Here is a 22,409-nt window from a genome sequence, read left to right on the forward strand (position 1 = left end):
ATGAGAAAAGGCTACTCTATAGATCATTCTTAAGGAGGTTAGGAAGCTGATCTAGTTTTGGTTCTTGCCAATGCACTACAGATCTCAAATATGCAGCAACTGGTCACTAAGGTGCTCAGAAGCAGTCTAGAGTTTCTCAGATCTCTGTAGGATATGCCATTAAAACTTTTCCTCCTGCTGGGTCTGATTTTTAGGGGGGAAAAGCATATGGTATAAATATAAAAGCACATTTGGTAGTGAATGCAGTGGTATAATGATGGCTCAACTCTGAAGGCCATTTCTATGGCCTTTTGGTAATCGTTGTATGGTAAATGTAGACATTTACTAGTGAATTAGAAATCATTCTGGAATTTTTCCTCTCCTAAGATGTTGTGTAGAATATTAAAATGGGGAAAGGTGTGTCAGAGATAAAGTTTACAAAAGTCCAGCAATTTCTTGCATACGTACACCATATGGGTCTATCACCTATATACTGGAATATAACTTCTTGCTAAAGTGCAAGGTTGATAACACAAGTACGAAAATAACAAACACCAACAACAGCATCCTTTTTAGCATTCAAAATGTCCTGATCATTGAATCGAAATGGAAGATGAAATTGGCGAGGAAAAAACTTTCTATTATTTACATGATATAGATAAAATAAATGACTCTACCTGGGTTGTAATTAATTTGAAAGTTAAAATAGTATACATGCAAAAATGTAGGATGATGATGAGACATTTATATGCTACAAAGTTTACACCGAACCAAAGTATACAAAATATACCAAAGTATACACACCAACCTTTCCTGGAGAGGTAAGCACTATAAACCTCATCTTATAGGTAGGGAAAATGGCCCCAAGAGATACAGTGACTTTCCCAAAAATCACACTGGGATGAACTATCAGTGCAAAGATCTGAACACACGTCTTTAACTTTGAGTCTAATGTTCTTTTCACTCTGCCATACTGCCTCTTAAAATATATAGATAAAAAACAGAAATAGAGGTTTGGGGAAAACTCAAAAGTAAAGAAATTCTGAACTATTTCAAAGAAGATCCGGTTTAACAAAAAAAAAAAATTAAAGAAACATAAATATACAAAACTTCCTATTATATAAATGCCCTTATAGAGAAGCATATTGACTATTATGGAAAATGTTTGCTTTGTTATCTAAGATGAGATAAATATCACTTGGTGAATTTGGCTAATATACATATTTGTGCATCAATTTTGTTTTCCGCTAGTAATAAGACAATTTTCAGTCACCAGGTGTATTAGAATCAAATGCCACAGTGAGTGAAGCATAAGACATCACAAATTCCATAAGACATAATGTTATTTTCTAATGTATTGCTGCTTCACAATGAAAAACAATCTAATATATGGATTTTGTATCAGAACACTACTGAAAACAGTAGTGCCCATCAAAAGTTAATAGCACTGGGGGGGGGTACAATGACTAATACAAAAGTCAATGACATATTACAAATTTTCTTTTATTCTTCACTTACCATGATGCAAACTGTAAGGACTTAACCTTTAAGGGTTAAAGAGCTTAATCAATGTCAGTGTCTGATCTTCTGAAGGCGATAAAGAACAGTCTGTCCAGCGATGCCCAACAGAACATCACTTTGTCAAGCCACAAAGCCCCCAAAAGCTTGTCAAGGAAGTTACCAGAAGCCTCTCTGTGGTTAGAACTCAGCTCCTTCCTGCTTGACCTATTATTTGATATTTGACCACTTGGTTGCAAGACACTTGCTCTTTCCAGCTGAAATGTCACTGGGGCATCTTGTCAGCTCCCCGACATCTCGGCCTGACATACAATTTTACTTTTGTGTGCTACAAGGCAGAAAATGCAGGGCGATGGCCTTGTTTTAAATTCTGTCAGCATCAAAGATGGGCGTCACTCTGGGGTCCTACCAACAACAACAAAAAAGGAGTCTGTTCTGAAGGTCAAGGCAGCCATTACCTTAAAGTCTTACAGCTTATACTAAATATATTACCTGCAACACTGGTTTGGGAACTGTCCTTATAAAGTACATAAACATACCATCAAAATTCTCCCTGCACAATTGTTCGACTTCCTTATCAAATGCACTTGATAAAAGGATGAGTTTTCAACGCCTGCAGGGACCAGATTCAGCAGTTAACTTAACTTGTTCAAATGGGCAAATGGTATCATGTAGCTTTACAAGGAGCACCCTGACCTTCTCACATTGACCAGGAGTGACATTATTGTGCAGGAGGAGAAGCAGTCACATCATTTCTGTTTTGCACAACCTGCTTAAAGTTTGCAACTAAATGCTTGTCTTCAGTTGAGCTGACAAGAGAGAAGAGGGGGCTCAGTGAACCATGGCAGGGCTGCCATGAAATGACAGGAATCATTGGCATACATTTCAAATAGCTCTCTCGATCCTATTAAAGTATTGCAGCCCTGCTTTAAAATAGACAAGTATGAAACAACTTTGATAGATAGAGACTAAAATGGCTTATTGATTTTTTTAAGTCTGAGGAAAATTACCCAAAATGTGTCATTCTTTAACATTTAAAAATATGTTACATAAAAATGAGCAACTATGATAATAAATAAAACTTTAAAAACCCAAGTTGGTTATATCATTATGCAACACACACACACAGGCAGACATTGAGGAATCACAGAAATTAATAATAAAAAAGACAAATCATTTTCATATATATTGAAACAAAATTTAAATGGTAAGAAAATTCTTCACATAGCATTTTAATTCTTAAATAAAATTTCCATGTTATTTTCATAAAAATCAGAATCCATTTTATATTGTTCTTTTGGAATTAGTAGATATATTCACAGCAGGGGAATGGGAAGTCTGAGAACGGGGTAAACTATTTACAAATGCCTCCTTTAAGAAAGTGTAAGTTGTGTCGAGTTCGGCTTTCAGTGGCAAGAAATCCCCGTTCATGTTTCGGTCAGCATGAAGAGTACTTCTTGAAGAAACAGAGAGATTTGAATGGTCTCGTGATCCCTAGAATGATGCACATAAAATAAAAACAAAAGAAAGAAAGAAAAAGAAGTCAAATACAATGACCAAAATATTAAATAAGTTTGTACTGGCTCTGTTTTAATGTGAATGAGATTAATATTATAATGTATACAAACATGAAAATTAAAGTAATTTCAATTGATTACATGTACATGCATATAATAACTGTTTGTTGCTAGCCAGCATAGAATACTTCTAATTAAACATTTTGTGCAAGCACTGGAATTTGAAAAAGATATAGCAAATAACAAATACAATTTTGCAAACAATAACCTTTATGAATACTTCCCATAACCAACACTAAAGAATGTTTTCTCAACTTATTTTAGGATCTATATAGTCTGTTTCATCTCCTAAAAAGGAGGGAAGGGAGGAAGGAAGGAAGGAAGGAAGGAAGGAAGGAAGGAAGGAAGGAAGGAAGGAAGGAAGGAAGGAAGGAAGGAAGAGAGGGAGGGAGGGAGGAAGAAAGGCAGGAATGGATGGAGGGAGGGAAGGAGAGGAACAAAGGGGAAGAGAGGAGAAAAGAAGAGAGGAGAGGAGGAGAGAAGAAAAAGAAAGAAAGAAGCACACACGTATGTTTTTAGAATTATTAACTAAAATTTTTGTTGTTCAGTCACGTCTCCCTCCTCACAGCCCCATCTGGGGCTCCCTTGGCAGAGATGTTGGAGTGGCTTGCCATTTCCTTCTCCAGCTCATTTCAGAGATGAGAAACTGATGCAAAAAAGCAGTGACGTGTGCAGGGTCACACAGTTAGTAAGGGTCTAAGACTATATTTGACCTCAGGAAGATGAGTCTTCCTGATCTCAGGCCTGGCTCTCTATCCACCGCACCATGGAGCTGCCCTAACTAGAACTGTTTAATGACTAAAGGTGGTAGCAAAAAAATAAATCAACCCTTGCGTTCATTTTAAGATATTATTCTAAAACATAAGTTACAATTTGGAGCAATTTTGTTGCTCATTATTACAACTGTCTGAGATTTTGCCTTTGCCTTTAAAGCTAATGTCACTATTCTATACCATAAAAGCTGCAGTTGGACAAACTTTAATATATATGATTGCAACACAGAAATATCAATTTGTTGGGTATTTTAAAACATTATCTGAATCAGAAAGCTATTAAAGATCAAACATGTTCCATGCTACACACCCCTGAAGCACCTTTATACTTTGTAACAGCTCCCCGTTTAACCCCTAACTCTCAGCAGTCATCACAGCTTTATATTTGGCACGGAGGGAATCTGAACATCAAAAGTTTGGCATTATTTCTAGGAAATGTAGAGATGGTAGAGAAATAGTAACCAATTCCAGGCTGACACAAACCAACACACTTTAGGTTACAGGCATAGTGAGACTTCAAGTTGAGATACAAATTCTGAAGTGTGTAGTTTCTTTTTTCTACTAGATTCTCTAACAGTTTTGACCACAATATAGTGTAATATAAAAAATAGTTCTAACATGTTCTAGAAGCTGCCTTAATATATTTAAATGTAACATAAAACTATGTTCTACATGTAAAAAATAAAAGGAAGCCACAGATGACTTTAAGAGAATATTAGGAATTCCACTGTAGTATGCTTCACAGTTTTTTGGTGTTTTTTTCCTAAGATACGACTGGAGAAAAATCAATGGCTGCATCTAACACCTAGTTCAGCAATTTTCTTTGATGTTGGCTCTTTTGATTTCTTGATACTCTACTGCAAGCTTATAGCTGACAAAAATCATCCCTTTTTATGCTAGGCCTTAAAAAGACAAGTAAAATGGCAGCATATTTGAGTGGCTAGATGAAGAAGCTATTTAAACCCACCCCAAGGAAGGAAAAGAACTCAAATGATTATGAAGCAAGTTACTTAGCAGATTAATCAATGGTGGTTTGTGGAATCTCAAAAACTCCAGTCTGGGAATAATGCTTCTGTGCTGTTATCTCAGATGGGTAAGCCCCGAATATCTCCAACTATGGACATATCTCACATCTAAGGACTAGGAGAGACTGTGTCACTGCTCTTATTGATACTGATGTTTCAAGTTGGCTGTGGGATTATCCACTAAAGCATAAGCTCCTTGAGGTCAGTAACAGACTTCATTAATATTTTGTCCCATATTGTAAGCAATTAACAAATATTTGTTGAATGAACCCTATCCGCATTTCTGCTTGTTCTAGAACTGCAAGCAGGGTATTAGGTATGCTGGGGTAACAGGACAGTATATACTAAGAGAGCTTTCATTTATTCCCTTCTCTTTTTTTCCTTTTCTCTGTCCCTCATTGCTTTTATTTGCAGCGCTCAGAAGAGCTGCTTCCAACCCAGCAGCCTGATCTAACACAAACTGTGTATAAGAATCAGACTTAGAATGTATCAGCTAGAAGGTATCTTAAAGGTCATTTTCCCCAGCTCTTCTAAAACATTCCCGAAAGCATGTGCTTAAAGACTTTGAATGACAAAGAATTCACTATGATCTGACTAGTGTATCTAGTTGTTAATAAGTTTTTTCTTATATTCAGTCAAAATTTGACTATTTGTAGCTTCCACACCTTAATCCTAATGCTGCCCTCTTGGGAATGTCTGTCTATCTCTTCCCCTTCCTCCTTCCCACATTACAACCTTTCAAGCATTTGAAATCCCTACTTTCTCTTCTCCATACTAAATATCCTCAGGTATTTCAACAATCCTTCTATGGCAGTTTTGAGTCTTCTCACTATCCTGTTTCACCTTCTTCCAAATACACTCCAACTTCCTAAAATGTGATACTCCCAACTGGAAACAATACTTGGACATGTGGTCTGACACAAAGGAGTCACCACTTCACTTACTTTGGATATTGTGCATCTATTAAAGTAGCTCACATCTATTAAAATCAGATTGACTTTTTTGGTTATCCCACCACAGCAAAGACTTTGTAGTTCACTAAACAAACCCTCAGATCACCAAATCAGAAATTGGGATCGTGATTTTTCTCAGGGGGATCTCTAGGTCAAAGAAAAATGGCCTCTCTGCCTTTGCTTGAATATTTCCAATAAAGGGAAACCCACAATTTCTCAAAGCAGTCCATTCCACTTAAGGATAGCTCTAATTGTTAAGAAAATTTTCCTAACATAAAACCAAGTTATTTTTGCTATTAGATTCCTTGCAAAAGAATGTCAAGATTTCACAGATAGTGCAATATGCCTTAAGTTGACATTTAGTGAAATACTGAACTAAATTTGTTTTTTCAAGAGTACTTTCTGTACTCTATACAAAGTATATTAAAAATATTCTATATCAGAATGAGCAGCTATACAACCTCAAACACATACTCTTCCTGACTGGGGACAATTCCTTTCTTAAGACTTCCCATTGTCTCATTAGTCTCTAAAACTTCTGTCAATTGCATAAACTAAATTTGTATCTTCGTTACTTGCAGTCATTAACCCTAGACTTTCACTCCTAGACTAAGCAAATCAGTATAATCCCTCTTACCCTTCACAGATCTTCCAATGTCTCTGCTCAGTTTTCTCTTTACCAGGCTGAGCAATGACACCTTCTTCAATTGATTTTAAAAGACATGAACTTAAGGCCCAGCACCATTCTAGTGGCCTCCTCTGGACACTCTCTAGGTTGACTATTTTTTCTTCCTAAAATGTGTTCCCCAGCATCAACTCAATACTCCAGATACAATTTGACTGGGGCCTTACATAGAAGGACCATCCCCTCCTCATTCCTAGCAGTGATGCCTTTCTCAAGGCAGTCTAACACTGCAGTTTTTTCTTGACTGATATAACACACTGTTGACACTTACTGAGCTTTCAGTCCACTAAAATTCTTAGATATTTTTCAGATATCATTTAGCTATGCACTTCCTTCATCTTGTACTCATAAAGTTGATTTTTTAACCTCAGTGTAATATTTTACGTTTATTCAAAAGATATCTGTGACCTCATCAATTTAAGAGTTCCTGACAATGACACAGATGGCCCTCCATCCATGCCTGCTTATCCTGGGCAAATCTTGTCCAGGTCCTCTGAAAAGTTTATTGAAATTGAAGGCAAAGCGAAAAGAAATAAGCATTTATATGCCACCTACTATGTGCTAGGTACTGTGCCAAGGACAAATATTCTCTCATTTGATCATCATCAGGGGATCCATCCAACATGCTGTAAACCTTCCTTGATTTCTCTTGACATAGAAAGGATACCAAAACTGCACTCTGACTATAAACTTGTTAATTCTGCCTTCTTTTTTCCCCAAATTATTCATTTAAATTTCTTCAGTTTTCAATAATCACTTTCATAACTTCCAAATTTTCTCCCCCTTCCTCCCCAAGACAATATACAGTCTTATATGAGTTCTACCCATGCATTCCTATTAAACAGATTTTCACATTAGTCATGTTACATAGAAGAATTAAAACAAATGAGAGAAACCATGAGAAAAATAAAACGTAACAAAGGAGAAAATAGTCTGCTTCATTCTGCATTCTGACTTCACAGTTCTTTCTCTGGATGTGGATGGCATTTTGCATCATGAGTCCTTTGGAAATGTTTTAGGTCCTTGCATTGCTGTGAAGGACTGGGTCTATTAGAAACAGTCCTTGCACACTGTGGCTATTACTGTGTATAATGCTCTCCTGGCTCTGCTCACTTCACTCAGTATCATTGCATATAAGTCTTTCTGGACTTCCTGAAGTTCATCATTTCTCATAGCACAATAGTAATTCATTACATTCATATACCACAACTTGTTCAGTCATTCCCCAATTGATTAATTCTTCCTTCTTGCCATGTAACCACAAAAGTATCTTTATCCCTCCTCTTCTTCAGAGTTCCCCACTGCAGTAACTCTTTGTCTCTTCACTATCCTCTGTGGGGTACTTACATTTAGTACTTCTGAGGCAGTTTGTGTTCCATATTTTGCTGCCATATAGCAATACTGGCAGGATGTAACTATTGAAGAGATGGGTCTTTGCTTTCATGTGAAGCTTTGTATCAGTAAAGGAGCTTTGTAATTTCCTGGAAGCAATCCAGCCTGCTCTCCTCCTTCTATTCAACTCTGGGACACACTTAGTCTATCCATACTGTCTATCCAAGATACACATATGATGGACAAGTTCTACAGAATGTCCACTCAGATATATATTGAGATCTGGGCAAAAGGCATTTTTCCTCCACTCGATCTTTCCTGTGTGGGTGGACAAACTCCTTTGAGTGATTGTAGATTTTTCCAGAAGTCCCTGCAATGTTCTGATGCTTCGTGTAATCAGCACAATGTCATTCTCAAACAGGACCATATGAAGCACTTCATTATTCATGGGGGCATCCCTCTTCAATCTGGACTGTGGGATGTATTTCCTCTATCACAACAGTAAATACTTTTGGCAAGATACATCTTCCTATATTATGCCTCACCTGATATTTGCTATCAGAGGGCTACTGAACAGGATTATTTCTTTTTTTGTCTTCCAAGGGATCTTGAATGACTGACATATGAGTGGAAGACAGCTTGCAAAAGAGACTTTAAGACAGGGCTCTGTTTTACCAAATCAAATGGGGTTCTTTGGTAATAAACAATGAGGAGAAGGAGATCTTATATTTTATATTAATTCACAAAATCACTTGTGAATGCCTACTTATTCCCAAATAATGTCCTTATCAATAATGTCTGCGTACAGAAGACTCATGAAGATTTAGTACAGATGAGAAAGAAGGGATACCGTTTAATAGCTACTGATTTTCTCTTGGTTGCCATAGGCAGGGAGAGACAGAGCATTAGCAAAGTGTGGGGTTTCCCCTCACTCCTTTATTATTTTCCCCTCCTTCAGGTACTTTCTAACAATGGCGTCACCTCCAGCACAGACATTCTCAATGGAAATTTCACCCAATCCAACTGCTTTTGTTATCTTTGTTCTGTTTAGTGCCATTTCTTTCTTCTCCAAATGCACATTTATTACTATAATATTAGGTTCAAGTGTGGTGGTTACGCTATTCTTGATGACGAAAATAGTTTCTTAAAATTTTTTTCTTCGCAAATCTTGTAATTTTTTTCTCCTTGTAGTCCCTCCTACATTTATCCTTGAATGACCTTGGGGTGAGTTTACTCAGTTACATGCTTACTGGGTACTTAGGTGGATCCTTGGAAAGCAGACTTAGTCTGTTATTAATGTCATATGTGAAGCTTTTCAGCATCACTGAACTTCACACAGCTTACACTCTGGGACTCACCATGAAAGACACCAGAGTAGGAGTTTACACATGCTCAGTGTTCTGACTGGTCACAAATTTCTGCATCCTGATTATGTCATCCAGAGTACTACCTAACTTCCTACCACGGAGACATCAAGTTTTATCAAATTTCATAAGTATTTTATCCATCTCGTTGCCCAGTTCATTGATAAAAGTGTTAAATGGAACAGATTCAAGTACAGAGCCATAGGAACTCTAGTGGATACTTTCTTCCAAGGTAACTTTGAACCACTAATGACTACTCTTTGGATCTGGCTATTTAAATAATTTGAAATCTACCTAATTATGCCACTTTCTAATCTAGAGCTCTCCATATTTTTTACATGAATAGTATTAGAGATTTTACTAAATGCTTTGCTAAAAGTCCTTTACATATGAATTATTGTACAGTTGTTTCTGTCATCCTATAATTTTCTAGTTAGTTTATAAAGCCAAGTATAGCACTGTATATTTATCATTATTAATTTATATCTTATTAGATTTTGTCTGTCTCATCAGTCTGAAAACACTCGGGAAGGGAGCTTTTATTTTAGAAGGATGGCTAGACAATTTGGTGAAAATGGAATTAGATCAGCATCTTATGCCACATTCCACAATAAATTCCAAATGGACAAATGACCAAATATAAAAGTCAAACTATAAAAAAGTAGAAGAGATAGAAAGAAGTTATAGCTTTTGAAACTACAAATAGTGGAAAATTTGTTATCAGAAACAGACTAGATCATAAAAGACAAAATATATAATCTCTATTACATAAATTTTTAAAGCTTTCACAATTCAATTCAATTTGACAAGCATATATTAAGTGCTTAAAATGTGGCAAGTACTGTACTAGGGACTAGAGATGCAAAGAAAAAAAGTCCCTGGGTCCCAAGAAGCTTATATTCTACTGGAGAAGTGCATATTGGCCAAAGAGTCCATACACTGGAAGGTGGAATCAATAGATAACAGCTATTTGGCCGGTGATTATAGGAAGGAGTCTCAGAAGATAAAAGAGCTATCCCCTCTAGGACCAACCCCAATGCTGCTGGAAAAGCACTTCTAGATAGAATATTATATTTGCATTCTGCTCAAAGTTAACTAAGATGATATAATGACCTCTTTGAATTTAGCTAAGCTGGTCCTTGGGTAACAGATTAAGCCTGACTGTACCTTGATGCCTTTATTAGACCTTTGTGAAATTTTGTTGGTGAAGAGGGATTTTGTGAACCTGGAGTTGCCTTCAAAACACAAAGACATATCAGAATAGGACTGACATAGAAACAATAGGAAAATCCTTCAGTGAAAGAAATATTCTGATGTAATATGTCCTACCAACTTTACCAATATGTGAACCCTTAAAAGCTTATATTCATCGACTGGACAGAAAGAATCTTTTAAGCCATTAAAATCCATATTTATTTAAGGTACTTTCAAAATGAGAGGTCTTGTGGGGATCTATCATGTAAGTCTGAATTTATGCAATTTTTAAAAAGAAAATTATTTACCTGAAATAAAGACTGGGTGTCATGTGAATCTTTATGGAAGTATTGTATTTACTCTGCAAGCTGTGAATGATTCTATTTGAAGTGTTTTATAGTCCATCAGCTAAATAAAAATTCAGAACACAGAATGAGTCTTGTAAATAATTTGCATTTAAAAAATCTTATGAAATATAGTCTTTGGAGACACCTAATAGTCATAAACTTTTTCAAAGTTTAATGTCTAAATTCTTTGAGTGTGTTTTTCCAAGAAAAAATAAATAAATAAAACATTGGTCCTACGCACAATAATTGCTCAATAAACCATATATAAAAAACTTTTGTAGAAAGAAGTATCTGAAACAACGCCACTAAGCCATCTGCCTTCTACACTACACGTGATCAAAGCAAATCCTCCAGAGCTTAGTATTACCTAAAAAACGCAGATTATTTAGTACACCCAAATAACATTCCCTGAAAATGATGCCATAGAGGATAGTGGGAAAAGCACTAGACCAGGGAAGTGGAAGCTGAGATTCTAGTCTCAGTTCTGGTACTACCTACTGTGTAACCTTAAATAAATTACCTCATTTCTATAGGCCCACAGCTTCTTTATCTGTGAAACGAGGGGGATGTGCTTAGACTGGTCAGAATTTCTAGTACTAATATTCACATACAATGTCAGTAATTTTTTTTTTATTTTCCAAGCAATAAAAATAGGAAGTTGCTGTCTTTTTCTGTCTCTTTCTGTATCTGTTTTATCAGCTTGAAAATAAGAAAATGGACTAGATGGACTTTGGGTTCCTTCTTTTTGGGTTACTTTAAAAACAAGATGCCAGTCAAAGCAAGGGCCATTCCAACTGAAAAGTGAAGTTGTTTTTGTTTGTTTATCAAGAATGATCATTGGAATGGGAAGGGGAAGACAAAAGACACTTAATGAAGGGAAAATTTAATATAAGTAGAGAGATGGTAAGAGAATATATTTCAATGTTCAATGGATTCAATTCATCTGGCCTCAAAGAAATTTTGAGCCACTGACTCGCTAACACTGATCTCTTAAAAATTGTGGAGGATGAGAGAGAAAATAAAGGCCTAGAAGGACAAATATCCAAATTTTCAAAAAGAGAAGAGCATAGAATTTGTGGCCTGAGGTCAATGGACATGAGACTGATAAAATTTTAGAACATAAAACTGAATAAGTCTTTAATATCTAGAAAGCAAAGTGGTAATTAATCACTAAGAGCCAGCATGGCTTCATTAAAAACAGAGCATGTCAGAGTAATCACCACTTTTCCTTTTTTGATCAGCTTAGTAGACTGCTGATAGTACACTTTTACCTCAGCAGAACATTTTATAAAGGCTCTCTTCTCATGCACAAGACAAAGAAAAATAGGCCAGATAGTAGGGGAGTTAGATTCTGAAGTAGTTGAACAATAAGATCTAAAAAGTCATTTATGGTAAAATTTCAGATTAGGAAATGGTCTTTACTAGAATATGACAAGAATCTGTCCTTGGCACTATAACGTTTAACATTTTTATCAATGACTTGGATATAGGTGTACAAGGAATGGCTGTCAAATTGTAGAAGCAATAGTAAACACTTTGGAAAATAGAATAAGGATCTGAAAATTTTTGGATGAACTAAAAAAACTAAGGTGAAATTTAAGAGACAAATGAAAATTACAAAATTTAGGCTCAAAAATCAGTTTCACAACTATACAATGATGGAAACATGTCTGGATACGAATGCATTTGAAAAATATCTGTGAATTTTTTTGAATTGTCGATTCAATATGTCAGTCCCTCTCTCCCCCAAACTAATGAGATCTTAGGTTACGTTAAGAGAAACTTAATGTCTAGACTATGAAAGGTGAAGAGTTTCACTGCACTTTGCATTCATCACACACAAATGGGATTATTATGTTTGGTTCTGAGAACAATATTTTAGGACATTTCATTTAGGCTTTTGAGGATAGGAATTTAAAAGGCAAAAAAATGACCTTTGAAAACTGCATTGGTAGAGCACCTGGGGAAGTGGGCAAACTGTTAAGGGTTAAAGAGATAGTGAAAAGCAAGGAATTGGAGACAGTTGCCAGTTGGTTTTTTGTGTGCAATATCTGGCAGCAATTAGATGGTAACTAACTCCTCTGCTTCCCACAAGTATATATCTTCCCCCCTCATCCTTAAAAAACTTCCCTAGATACTACCATCACCCCTAGCTATAATCTTATGTCTCTTCTCCATTTCTCTGCCAAATTCCTTTAAAACACTTCTCCACCCTCTATTTTCACTCTCTTCTTAACCTTCTGAAATCTGGCTTCAAAATCTTATCACTCAAATTGTTCTCTCCAAAGTCACCAAAGAACTCTTAATTGCCAAATCTATCAGCTTTTTCTCCATCTTTATCCTACAGCATTTGACCCCATTGACCACTTTATCCTTCTAAATGCTCTCTTCTCTCTGGATTTTTTGCAGCTGTTCTCTCTCAATTCTCCTTCTATACTCCTTTACTAGATTCTCTCTTACTATTGAGGAGATCATCAACCTTATAGTCATACATATTCTTAAGCTTTGTGTCACCTGAATTCCTCACCTCACTTACCACACGTAACCTCCTCCACTCCTCCTCTTAATTCCTACAACCACTACCCTATTTAAGTACATCACTATTTCTTCCTGGAACAATTATTACCTACTAATTGTTGTCCATGCCTCAAGTCTTGCCTCACTCCAATCTATCATCTGCATAGATAGCAAAGTAATTTTCCTAAGTGTAAGTTTGATCATGTCACCCTACCTATTCTTGGTAACTTGAAATTACTTGGTTACTTTTAAGATAAAATTGGTTAAAATGTCATCAGTGGAATGAAATTATAAGTCTGATTCCTCCCAAAACACATTAATTCATTATAAGTCTCAAGTTCTCATGATATTTGAGGCATTTTGGGGTCAGTCTTCTCTGAACCAAAGCAGCTTAAATTGAACAACTGATACCTCCACAAAAATTCTAGGTTTTAAAGTCCTAAACTATATTAATAGTTGAGGGCAGGGAAAAGTTGCATGTGCCAGAACAAGCTTGGATGGGCTCAAGAGAGGCCATTAAATTTTCAGTGTAAGCATTTACACCTCATAAATAGGCAAAAACTACAAATCAGGGCTCGATTTATTTATTTTTTGTTGTTGACTGTTGAGACTTGAGAAAGTGATGGAGAAAATGTTAATAATGAAGATTAAACTTAAAGTTGAAACAAATATACTATTTTTTTCTCTTCAGAGAGCTGGTTGTTAAACATTTTCTGGCAGGGACTATTTCATTTTTGTCTTTGTAGCTCCAGGACCTAGAACAAGCAGATATTCATTCTTTGGTGAATAACAGTGGTTTGTATCTGAGAGCCACAAAGCCTAACAATTTCTTTCCTCTTTTAGGTGCAGTAATTTTTGCAGTGAATCTTTACTTACTCCTTCCAGTCTATCTTTTTTACCCTCTCTGCTTTTCTAATCTCCTTTACCAAGCATGCTAGTAGGATCTGGCACCAGAGATAAACACAAATAAAGTTTCTTTCCATTTTTATCTTGGACATGAAAACTCCCTGAGAAATAAGGGAAAATTAGACATTAGGATGCATGTCCATTTGGATGACTACCTGTTAAGAATGCCATAGAGGATTTGTGCATTGGGTGGGAGGATGAATGACTCCTAAAGTTGTTCACAACTCTGAGACACTGTATTTCTGTTAGGTATGTATATAGATACATAACCAATTCATTTTGGGTGAACAAGGGATTATGGAACTCTTCTTTTTCTTTGTGGTTTTAAATCTCCAAATGTTTCTTTAAAGAATGCTCACCCTCTAAACTTAATTTTTTGTACAATGGCATTATTAATTTTTTTTGTTTAGCTATGATTTTCTATATAACAGTGTCTTCCTTTCCTCCCCCAAATTTTAAAGAGAAAATATAACTGGCCAGTTAAAAGTCAGGAAGCCTTTAAAGTTGGTCAGAAAATCCCCGGGTTTTGATTAACAAAAGAACAGCTTCTGGCATCAACTTTTACAATTATACACCTTAAAGGGAACAAACTGATAACCAGTAAACTCATACAAGATGACCATACAGAAAAAATTAAATAAAACAATGTGATACGAATCAGTTTCCCTAGTAGCTACATAAAACATTTTTGAAGATTCTATAAACACCATCAACAGCTGCTAAATTATTACCTACATGGTCCAAAGGTACATATGTCCTACTCTCTCTGGGAACTATTAGGCAAGAGCTTGCTAACCACTTTTTCATTACTAAAGAATTTCCTCTTAAAGTTATAAAACTTTTTAGGTTATGTAGAAAATTCAGTAATAATCTGGAAACTATAAATATTACTCTCTAACATTACTCTACTCTATTCAATATTTTTTTCCTCTGAGTGGAATTACTAAATATTGGCTCTGGTCAAATGTAGTGGGGGTGGGGAAGAAGAAAGATTTCAAATTGCCTGTTGTATGAAATGTTTTACTTAAGTACCTAAAACTTCTCGAAAGACATTTTCTTTTTTTAATTAGTGATATATTTTTTGATATTTTGCTTTTACATGATTTCTCAACATATTTCTCTACCTGCTCCATCTAATGGGCCATCCCTATTTAAAAAAGAACAGAAATTTAAGAGGAAAAAATCAGGTCCACACAGACCAACATATCAATTGAGTCTGAAAGTATATGCATATATCCTACGAACTTCACTGCAAATTGATATTTTGCATGACTATTAAAATTGAAAATAGTAGATGTATTCCAAATCATAATCCCTCATTATTTTATAATGTCTAAGCTATCTACCTACTATTTATGAGAAATAACCTGCAATAAAATATTCCATACATTGCATTTCTCCTTTGATCCACTCAAGAACAGTGTCTCCCAAATTCTCCTCAAATCCCACAGGGTCCTCCATCTCATCAAGTGTTGCATCATTTTCCTTAGTTTTGCAGTATTTATTCATTGATGCCTGAACTTGCTTACTAGCTCTAGAGATCATTTTTCCCTCTGTTGTTACTGATTTTCCTGTTGATTTATCTGTTCATGTTTAAGGTCTTTGATTTTCTTCTTATTGAAATCTTTGATAATTTTAGTAAAGCCCCCTCCACTTTTATTTTCCCTGTGATTCACTTTCTGACACCTTTTCTTCTGAACGTGGTTTTCTCAGGGGCTAAATATCAAAGCATCTCAGCCTCCTCCCATACTGACCAATTTATTCATCAACCTAGAACTCTGCCCCAAATAACTTTTGAGTGGTAAGAACTGTCCCCAACTGAATGCAGTGCTTTTCCCTCAGCTCAGTGGAGCCAAGATGCCCTTGGCACTAGAAAGAGGGATGAGGGCCCAGGTTTGGGGATGTTGTAAGACTGTGTCATGTCCTTTGGTCTGCTAGAACAGCCTCACTGCTGTTTGCGTGAGAAGTACGGGAAGGGTTCTGAGTGAACTCAGGGTCAGTAAATATGAGTTCATAGGCCTGGATTTTTCTTTTACCTTCTTTTGGGTTCTGGGCATATTAGAACAGAAACAGAAAAGCTACTTTATTTTTGGTACACTGTTTCTGTTTTGGAGAGTTTTGAGAAGTTGCAAGGATAAGATAAAATGTCTAGTCCCCAGTCCTGCTGCTCAAGTCAGAATCTTCCTTTGGAGAGCATGTGCTTCCAGAGTTTGAGGGATCATCTGTCCTCCAACTGACTTACTGAGCTCTATTTCAAGATTAAGAGCAGCCGAGCAGGGAATGAAGTTTAACATAGCTTTCATTCTGAAGAGTATAAACAAGGGATCTCTCTGCTTCTCATTAAAGCTGAGGCTAGGCGATGTGATTTAGAGCGTGTAAGAAAGGTAGTGACCTAGGACCACAGCTACTGGGCAGTAGCCTGGAAAAACAGAAAGAGTGCTAGATGTGCAACCAGAAAGATGGATTCAAATTTAGTCACTGACATTTATGATCTAGGTGAACAAGAGCAAATCACTTGATTTCCCTGAGTCTCAGTGCACTCATCTGTATAATGGGGATAATAATAATGATTGTACAATTGTCAGGTGGAGTCAGTTCTACCATTTCTACAATGGTAGTGGCAATGTGGAAGAAAAAGAAATTAAGTGTGCTAAAAGTTACATAATTTTTAGATAATCTAAAACATTAGCTCAAATGATGGTATTAAAAATATAAATCCTTGTCTAGGGCCAACAACTACAAGTGGACACTGAACATACTTACTAGAAGAACTGAATCTAATCAGTATTGCTTTTTGATTCTTAAATTTATTTTAGAGGTGGTGTCAAGATGTCAGAGTAAAGGCAGGGACTTGCCTGACCTCTCCCTCAAACCCCTCCAAATACTTTTGAATAAAGACCATAAACTAGGGATAAGGAACCTATAGCCCTGAGACTATGTAAGGCCCTCTTCTGAAGTGCAGTCCTTTGACTGAATCCAAACTTCATATAACAAATCACTTTGTCACTTTGCCCATACTCAGATCTGCTTCACAGCTCTGAATGGCAGTCCTAGGGCCAGGAAGAACACTAGCATACCTGAGCTTACAGCCACGGTAGAGGAGGAACACTCCTCTCAGTTTCAGGGAAGAAAAGAGTACTTGTGGTCACTCACAGGCTAGGAGAAAAGTAAATACCTCTCCTTACATCATACCACCTTGGAAGAAATGAAAACTTACAGGTCCCTAGAAGTATCTCTGAAAACAGATGCATAAAACCCTGGAAGCTTGGGACAATGTGCCCTCCACTCTGGAAATAGAGTATCACTTTAACAAAGAGTTAAAAATCAAGTAATAGGCTGAGAAAATGAGCAAACAAGAGAAAAAAATTCTGACCACAGAAAGTTACTATGGTGACGAGAAAGACTAAAACGCACACCAAGAAGAAAATAACAAAGTCAAAGCTCCTACATCCAGTCTCCAAGAAAAATATGAACTACAGTTATCTACTAATATCATGGAAGAGCTCAAAAAGGATTTTAAAAATCAACGAAGAGAGGCAGAGGAAAAATTGGGAAAAGAAAGGAGAGTGATGCATGAAAGTCATGAACAAGTCAACCACTTGGTAAAGGAGACATACACATACAAAAAATACTGAGGAAAATAACAACCTAAAAAGCAGACTAGGCCAAATGGCAAAACAGTTCCAAAAAGGCAATGAGGAAAAGAATGCCTTAAAAAGCAGAATTGACCAAATGGAAAAAAGAGGCACAAAAATTTCCTGAAGAAAATAATTCCTTAAAAATTAGATTGGAGCAAATGGAAGCTAATGATTTTATGAGAAATCAAGAAATAATAAAACAAAACCAAGAGAATGAAATAACAACAGACAATGTGAAATATCTCATTGGACAAACAACTGACCTGGAAAACAGATACAGGAGAGAGCTTTTAAAAATTATTGGTAGATGGTAGAGTAAAAGCATGGATCTGCCTAAGTTCTCCACCCAAACTCCTCAAAATATCTGTAAAAAATGATTCTGATAAAATTCTAGAATAGCAGAAGCCACAAAATCACAGAGTGAAACAAGTTTTCTCCCCAAGACAATCTGGAAGGCCAGCAGGAGGAGTCTATTACATGGGGCTCAGAATGGAGCACAGGGACAGTATGGGCTGGGGTCAGACCATGTTCCTCTTTCACCCAGGTGAGAGAGCTTTCCCACTGACCTTTGAAGATGTCTTTGGCATTGTGAGTTGAGAAATCTGGAAACCAGGGCACAGTGATTGAGTGCCATGAGGCCTGCTCTAGTCCCTTATGTGCTGGCATGGCCCATACTGGCCTGCGCTGTTCTAGAATTCATTCATTTCTTACAGGTGCATAAATATATAGACAGAAGGCACAGGATGAGCTGAATATGAAAGAAGGTACTTAAAAATACAATTAAGTGTTGAGAGGAATGTAATGGGAGAAAGAGAAAGGGAGAAGTAGAATGTGGTAAAGTATCTCACACAAAAGAGGCAAGAAAGAGCTTTTACAATGGAGGGGAAGAGGGGGAAGATGAGAGGGGAATAAGTGAGCCTTAATCTCATTGGATTTAACTTTAGGAGTGAATAACACACATTCATTTGGGTATGGAAATCTATCTTACCCTACAGGAAGGCAGGGGGGAAGGGGATAAAATAGGGAGTATAATAGAAAAGGGACAGGAGATTGGGGGAAGGGGCAATCATACATACATGCATACACACACACACACATATATATGTACATATACTTACACATATATACACATACATACATATATACCACACACACTCACACATGCACATACATATATATTCCCTCTAACTACCTTAATACTGAGAAAAGTCTCATGAGTTACAAATACCATCTTTTCATATAGGAATGTAAATAGCTTGACTTTAATGAGTCCCTTATGGCTTCTCTTTCCTGCTTACCTTTTCATGTTTCTCTTGATTCTTGATTTGAAAGTCAAATTTTCTATTCAGCTCTGGTCTTTTCATCAAGAATGCTTGAAAGTCCTCTATTTCATTGAAATTCCATTTTTTTCCCTGAAGTATTATACTCAGTTTTGCTGGGTAGCTGATTCTTGCTTTTAATCCTATCTCCTTTGACCTCTGGAATACCATATTCCAAGTCCTGCAATCCCTTAATGTAGAAGATGCTAGATCTTGTGTTATCCTGATTATATTTCCACAATACTCAAATTGTTTCTTTCTAGGTGCTTGCAATATTTTCTCCTTGACCTGAACTGTGGAATTTGGTTACAGTATTCCTAGGAGTTTCTCTTTTTGGATCTCTTTCAGGAGGTGATGTCATGGTCTTCTTCGAGAATGAAGGACAAACACAACCTGTGAGTGAGTAGCTGCTCTCTTCCTCCTCCTCTTCTTCTTGCAGTGTTCCCCTCCAAAAGCTATACTGGCTACATTTCTTGCTCAAAGATCAAGTCTCAAAACTCAATTCACTCTGGAGCTCATAGACTGGACAACAAGTCCCCACCACCTAGCACAGAGTGGATTTAAATACTAAGTAGTAATTGTTTCTCTTTTACCTAGGAACCCTGAAGGTCTTCTCCTCCAATTTTTTATCTTTTTTTAGTAAAGGGGTTATCCCTTGAGCTAGTTAAAGGAGCCTATTCATTGAATAGGTGTATCTCACTCAAAGTGAGAATGCTATAAGACCTTAGCCTGAAAGGGCCAGGGTCTCCCATTGTATCCTGGGCCATCTCCAGTCATCCTGATGAATAGCAGGCCACTGGACCTAGATGGCACAGGAGAAGAAGGTGAGGTTGGTGATCTTTCAACAACCCTACCTCACTCAAATCAAAGGCAACTGCAAGTCATGTCATCATCTTGATGTCATGGTCCTCTTCAAGAAAGAAGGACAAACACAATCAGAAGCAAATATTATTGTGGGGGAACAGGTCAAGGAAGAGAATGGAATAAATGGTGGGGAGGACAGGATAGAAGGAAATGTGGTTAGTCTTTTACAACATGACTGTTATGGAAGTATTTTGCATGGCTACACATCAATGATCTATACTGAATCACATGCTTTCTCAATGAGGGTGGGTGAGGAGGGAGGAAGGGAGAAAGTATGGAATTCAATAATGAATACAAAAATCTGACGTTGCTTCTATTTCCTCTCCCTCTATTTACTGGGTACTGTTGGGACCAGTTGCCAAGATCTTATTGTTTTTTATGTTAAACTTCAAGATAGCTTTTATACTCTCCTTTTTCAACCTCATCAAGGGGCTTCTTAATTCTTCTTTACTTTCTGCCATCAGACTAGTATTGTCTGACTATCTGAGATTGTTGATATTTCTTCTAGTAACCTTAAATCTGGCTTTTGATTCACCCAGCCTAGCATTTCATATGATGTAGAAGTTAAACAAATAAGGTGATAATATACACCCTTGTTGTAATTTTCCAATCTAAAACCAATCAGTTCTTCTATGTTCAGTTATAACTGGTGCTTCCTGGACCACAAATAGGCTCCTCAGGAAACAAGTAATCTGGTACTCATATCTCTTTGAGAACTTGTCCACATCTTGTTGTAATCCACACAGTCAAAAGAGTAAGTGTAGTTAAAGAAACAGAAGTAGATGTTTTTCTGGAACTCCTCTGCTTTCACCATAATCCTGTGAATGTTTGTAATTTGGTCTCGAGTTCCTCTGCCTCCTCAAAAACCAGTCTGCTCTTCCAGTAATTCTTGGTTCATATATTGCTGAAGTCTAGCTTGCAGAAGTTTAAGCATAACTTTCTTGGCATGAGAAAATGAACACAATTGTTCAGTAATTTGAATATTCCTTGGCATTGCTCTCCTTTAGGATTGGGACATAAACTCATCTTTTCCAATCCAGTAGCTATTGCAGAGTTTTCCAAATCTGCTGGCATATTGAGTGCAGTACTTTAAATAGTATCATCTTTCAGGATGTTAAATGGTTAGAAGGAACTCTATCACCTCCACTAGCCTTATTGTTAGCAATGCTTCCCAGGGCCTATTTGACTTCATTCTTCAGGATATCTGGTTCTGGGTCAGCAACCATACCATTGCAGTTATCACTGTTGTTAAGATCTTTCTTGCTACCTCTTTTTAATCTCTTTTGCTTCTGTTAAGTCCTTAACATTTTTTCTTTTATCATTCCCATTTTTGTATGAAATGTTCTCCTGATATCTCTAATTTTCTTGATGAGATCTCGTCTTTCCCATTCTATTGTTTTCTTCTATTTCTTTGCTCATTTAAGAAAATCTTCTCTCACCTCACTATTCTCTGGAATCCTGAATTGAGTTGTGGTATATCTTTCCCTTTCTCCTTTACCAATTACTTTCCTTCTTTCCTCAGCTATTTGTAAAACCTCATCAGACAGTCATTTTGCTTTCTTATTCTTTTTCTTTTGGACTTTTCTTTGGTTGTTTACTCCTGTACAATATTGTAAACCTCTGTCAGGCACTCTGTCTATCAGATCTAATCTCTTAAATCTATTCATCACTTTTACTTCATATTCATAAGGGATGTTATTTAGGTCATATGTATATACTGTGATGGTTTTCCCTACTTTCTGCAATGTAAGTCTAAATTTTGCAATGAGAAGTTCATTATCTGATCTATAGACAATTTCAGGTCTTGTTTTAACTGACTTTCAGAGTTTCTCCACCTTTGGCTACAATACAGATTTGATGATGTCTATATATAGAATTGCCTTTTGGACTGTTGGAAAAAAAAGAGTGATTGCTCTGACCAAGAAGTTTTCTTGACAAAATTCTATTACTCTCAGTCCTGCTTCATTTTGTACTCTGAGGCCAAACTTGCCTCTTATTCTGATTTCCAACTTTAGCATTCCAATTCCCTATGATGAATGTGACATTGGGGGGGGGGGGAGAGGAGGTATTCTAGAAGACATTGTAGCATAGAATTGATCAGTTTTGACCTTTTTAGCATCAGTGGGTGGAGCTTAGATTCATATTACTGTGATGTTGAAAGGTTTGCCTTGGATTTGAGCAGATATCGTTCTGTCATTTTTGAGTACTGCTTTTCTTATCCCTTTATTGATTCTGAGGGCTACTCCATTTCTTCTTGGTTTCATCCAGTTTTAGATCTATGATCCTGTAATTTTATTATCCTATGATTTAAATTCAGTAAAACAAAACACCTCCTTAAGAATCTTCTTCCACATGTGCCGTATGAATGTCAGAAAGCATATAAAACTTCTTGAATAATTAACAGAGATAACTTTGTTT

General features: G+C 36.5%; 1 protein-coding gene across 9 annotated transcripts in view; it reads right to left on the reverse strand.

Annotated features, from left to right (window-relative positions):
* Positions 1-2,713: 2,713 nt before the first annotated feature.
* The window catches only part of CCDC171 (coiled-coil domain containing 171), a 509,668-nt gene continuing 489,972 nt past the window's right edge, over positions 2,714-22,409 (reverse strand). For 8 of the 9 annotated variants that reach the window (XM_072655937.1, XM_072655913.1, XM_072655979.1 and 5 more), the window contains one exon: positions 2,714-2,991. In XM_072655937.1, the coding sequence (XP_072512038.1) occupies positions 2,782-2,991 (210 nt within the window). In that variant the 3' untranslated portion in view covers positions 2,714-2,781. Of the gene's footprint in view, positions 2,992-10,708; positions 10,809-22,409 lie in introns of all 9 variants that reach the window. The other variant, XM_072655955.1, reaches the window with a different exon arrangement.

The sequence above is a fragment of the Notamacropus eugenii genome, chromosome 1, assembly GCF_028372415.1.
Source record: "Notamacropus eugenii isolate mMacEug1 chromosome 1, mMacEug1.pri_v2, whole genome shotgun sequence".
Taxonomy (NCBI): domain Eukaryota; kingdom Metazoa; phylum Chordata; class Mammalia; order Diprotodontia; family Macropodidae; genus Notamacropus; species Notamacropus eugenii.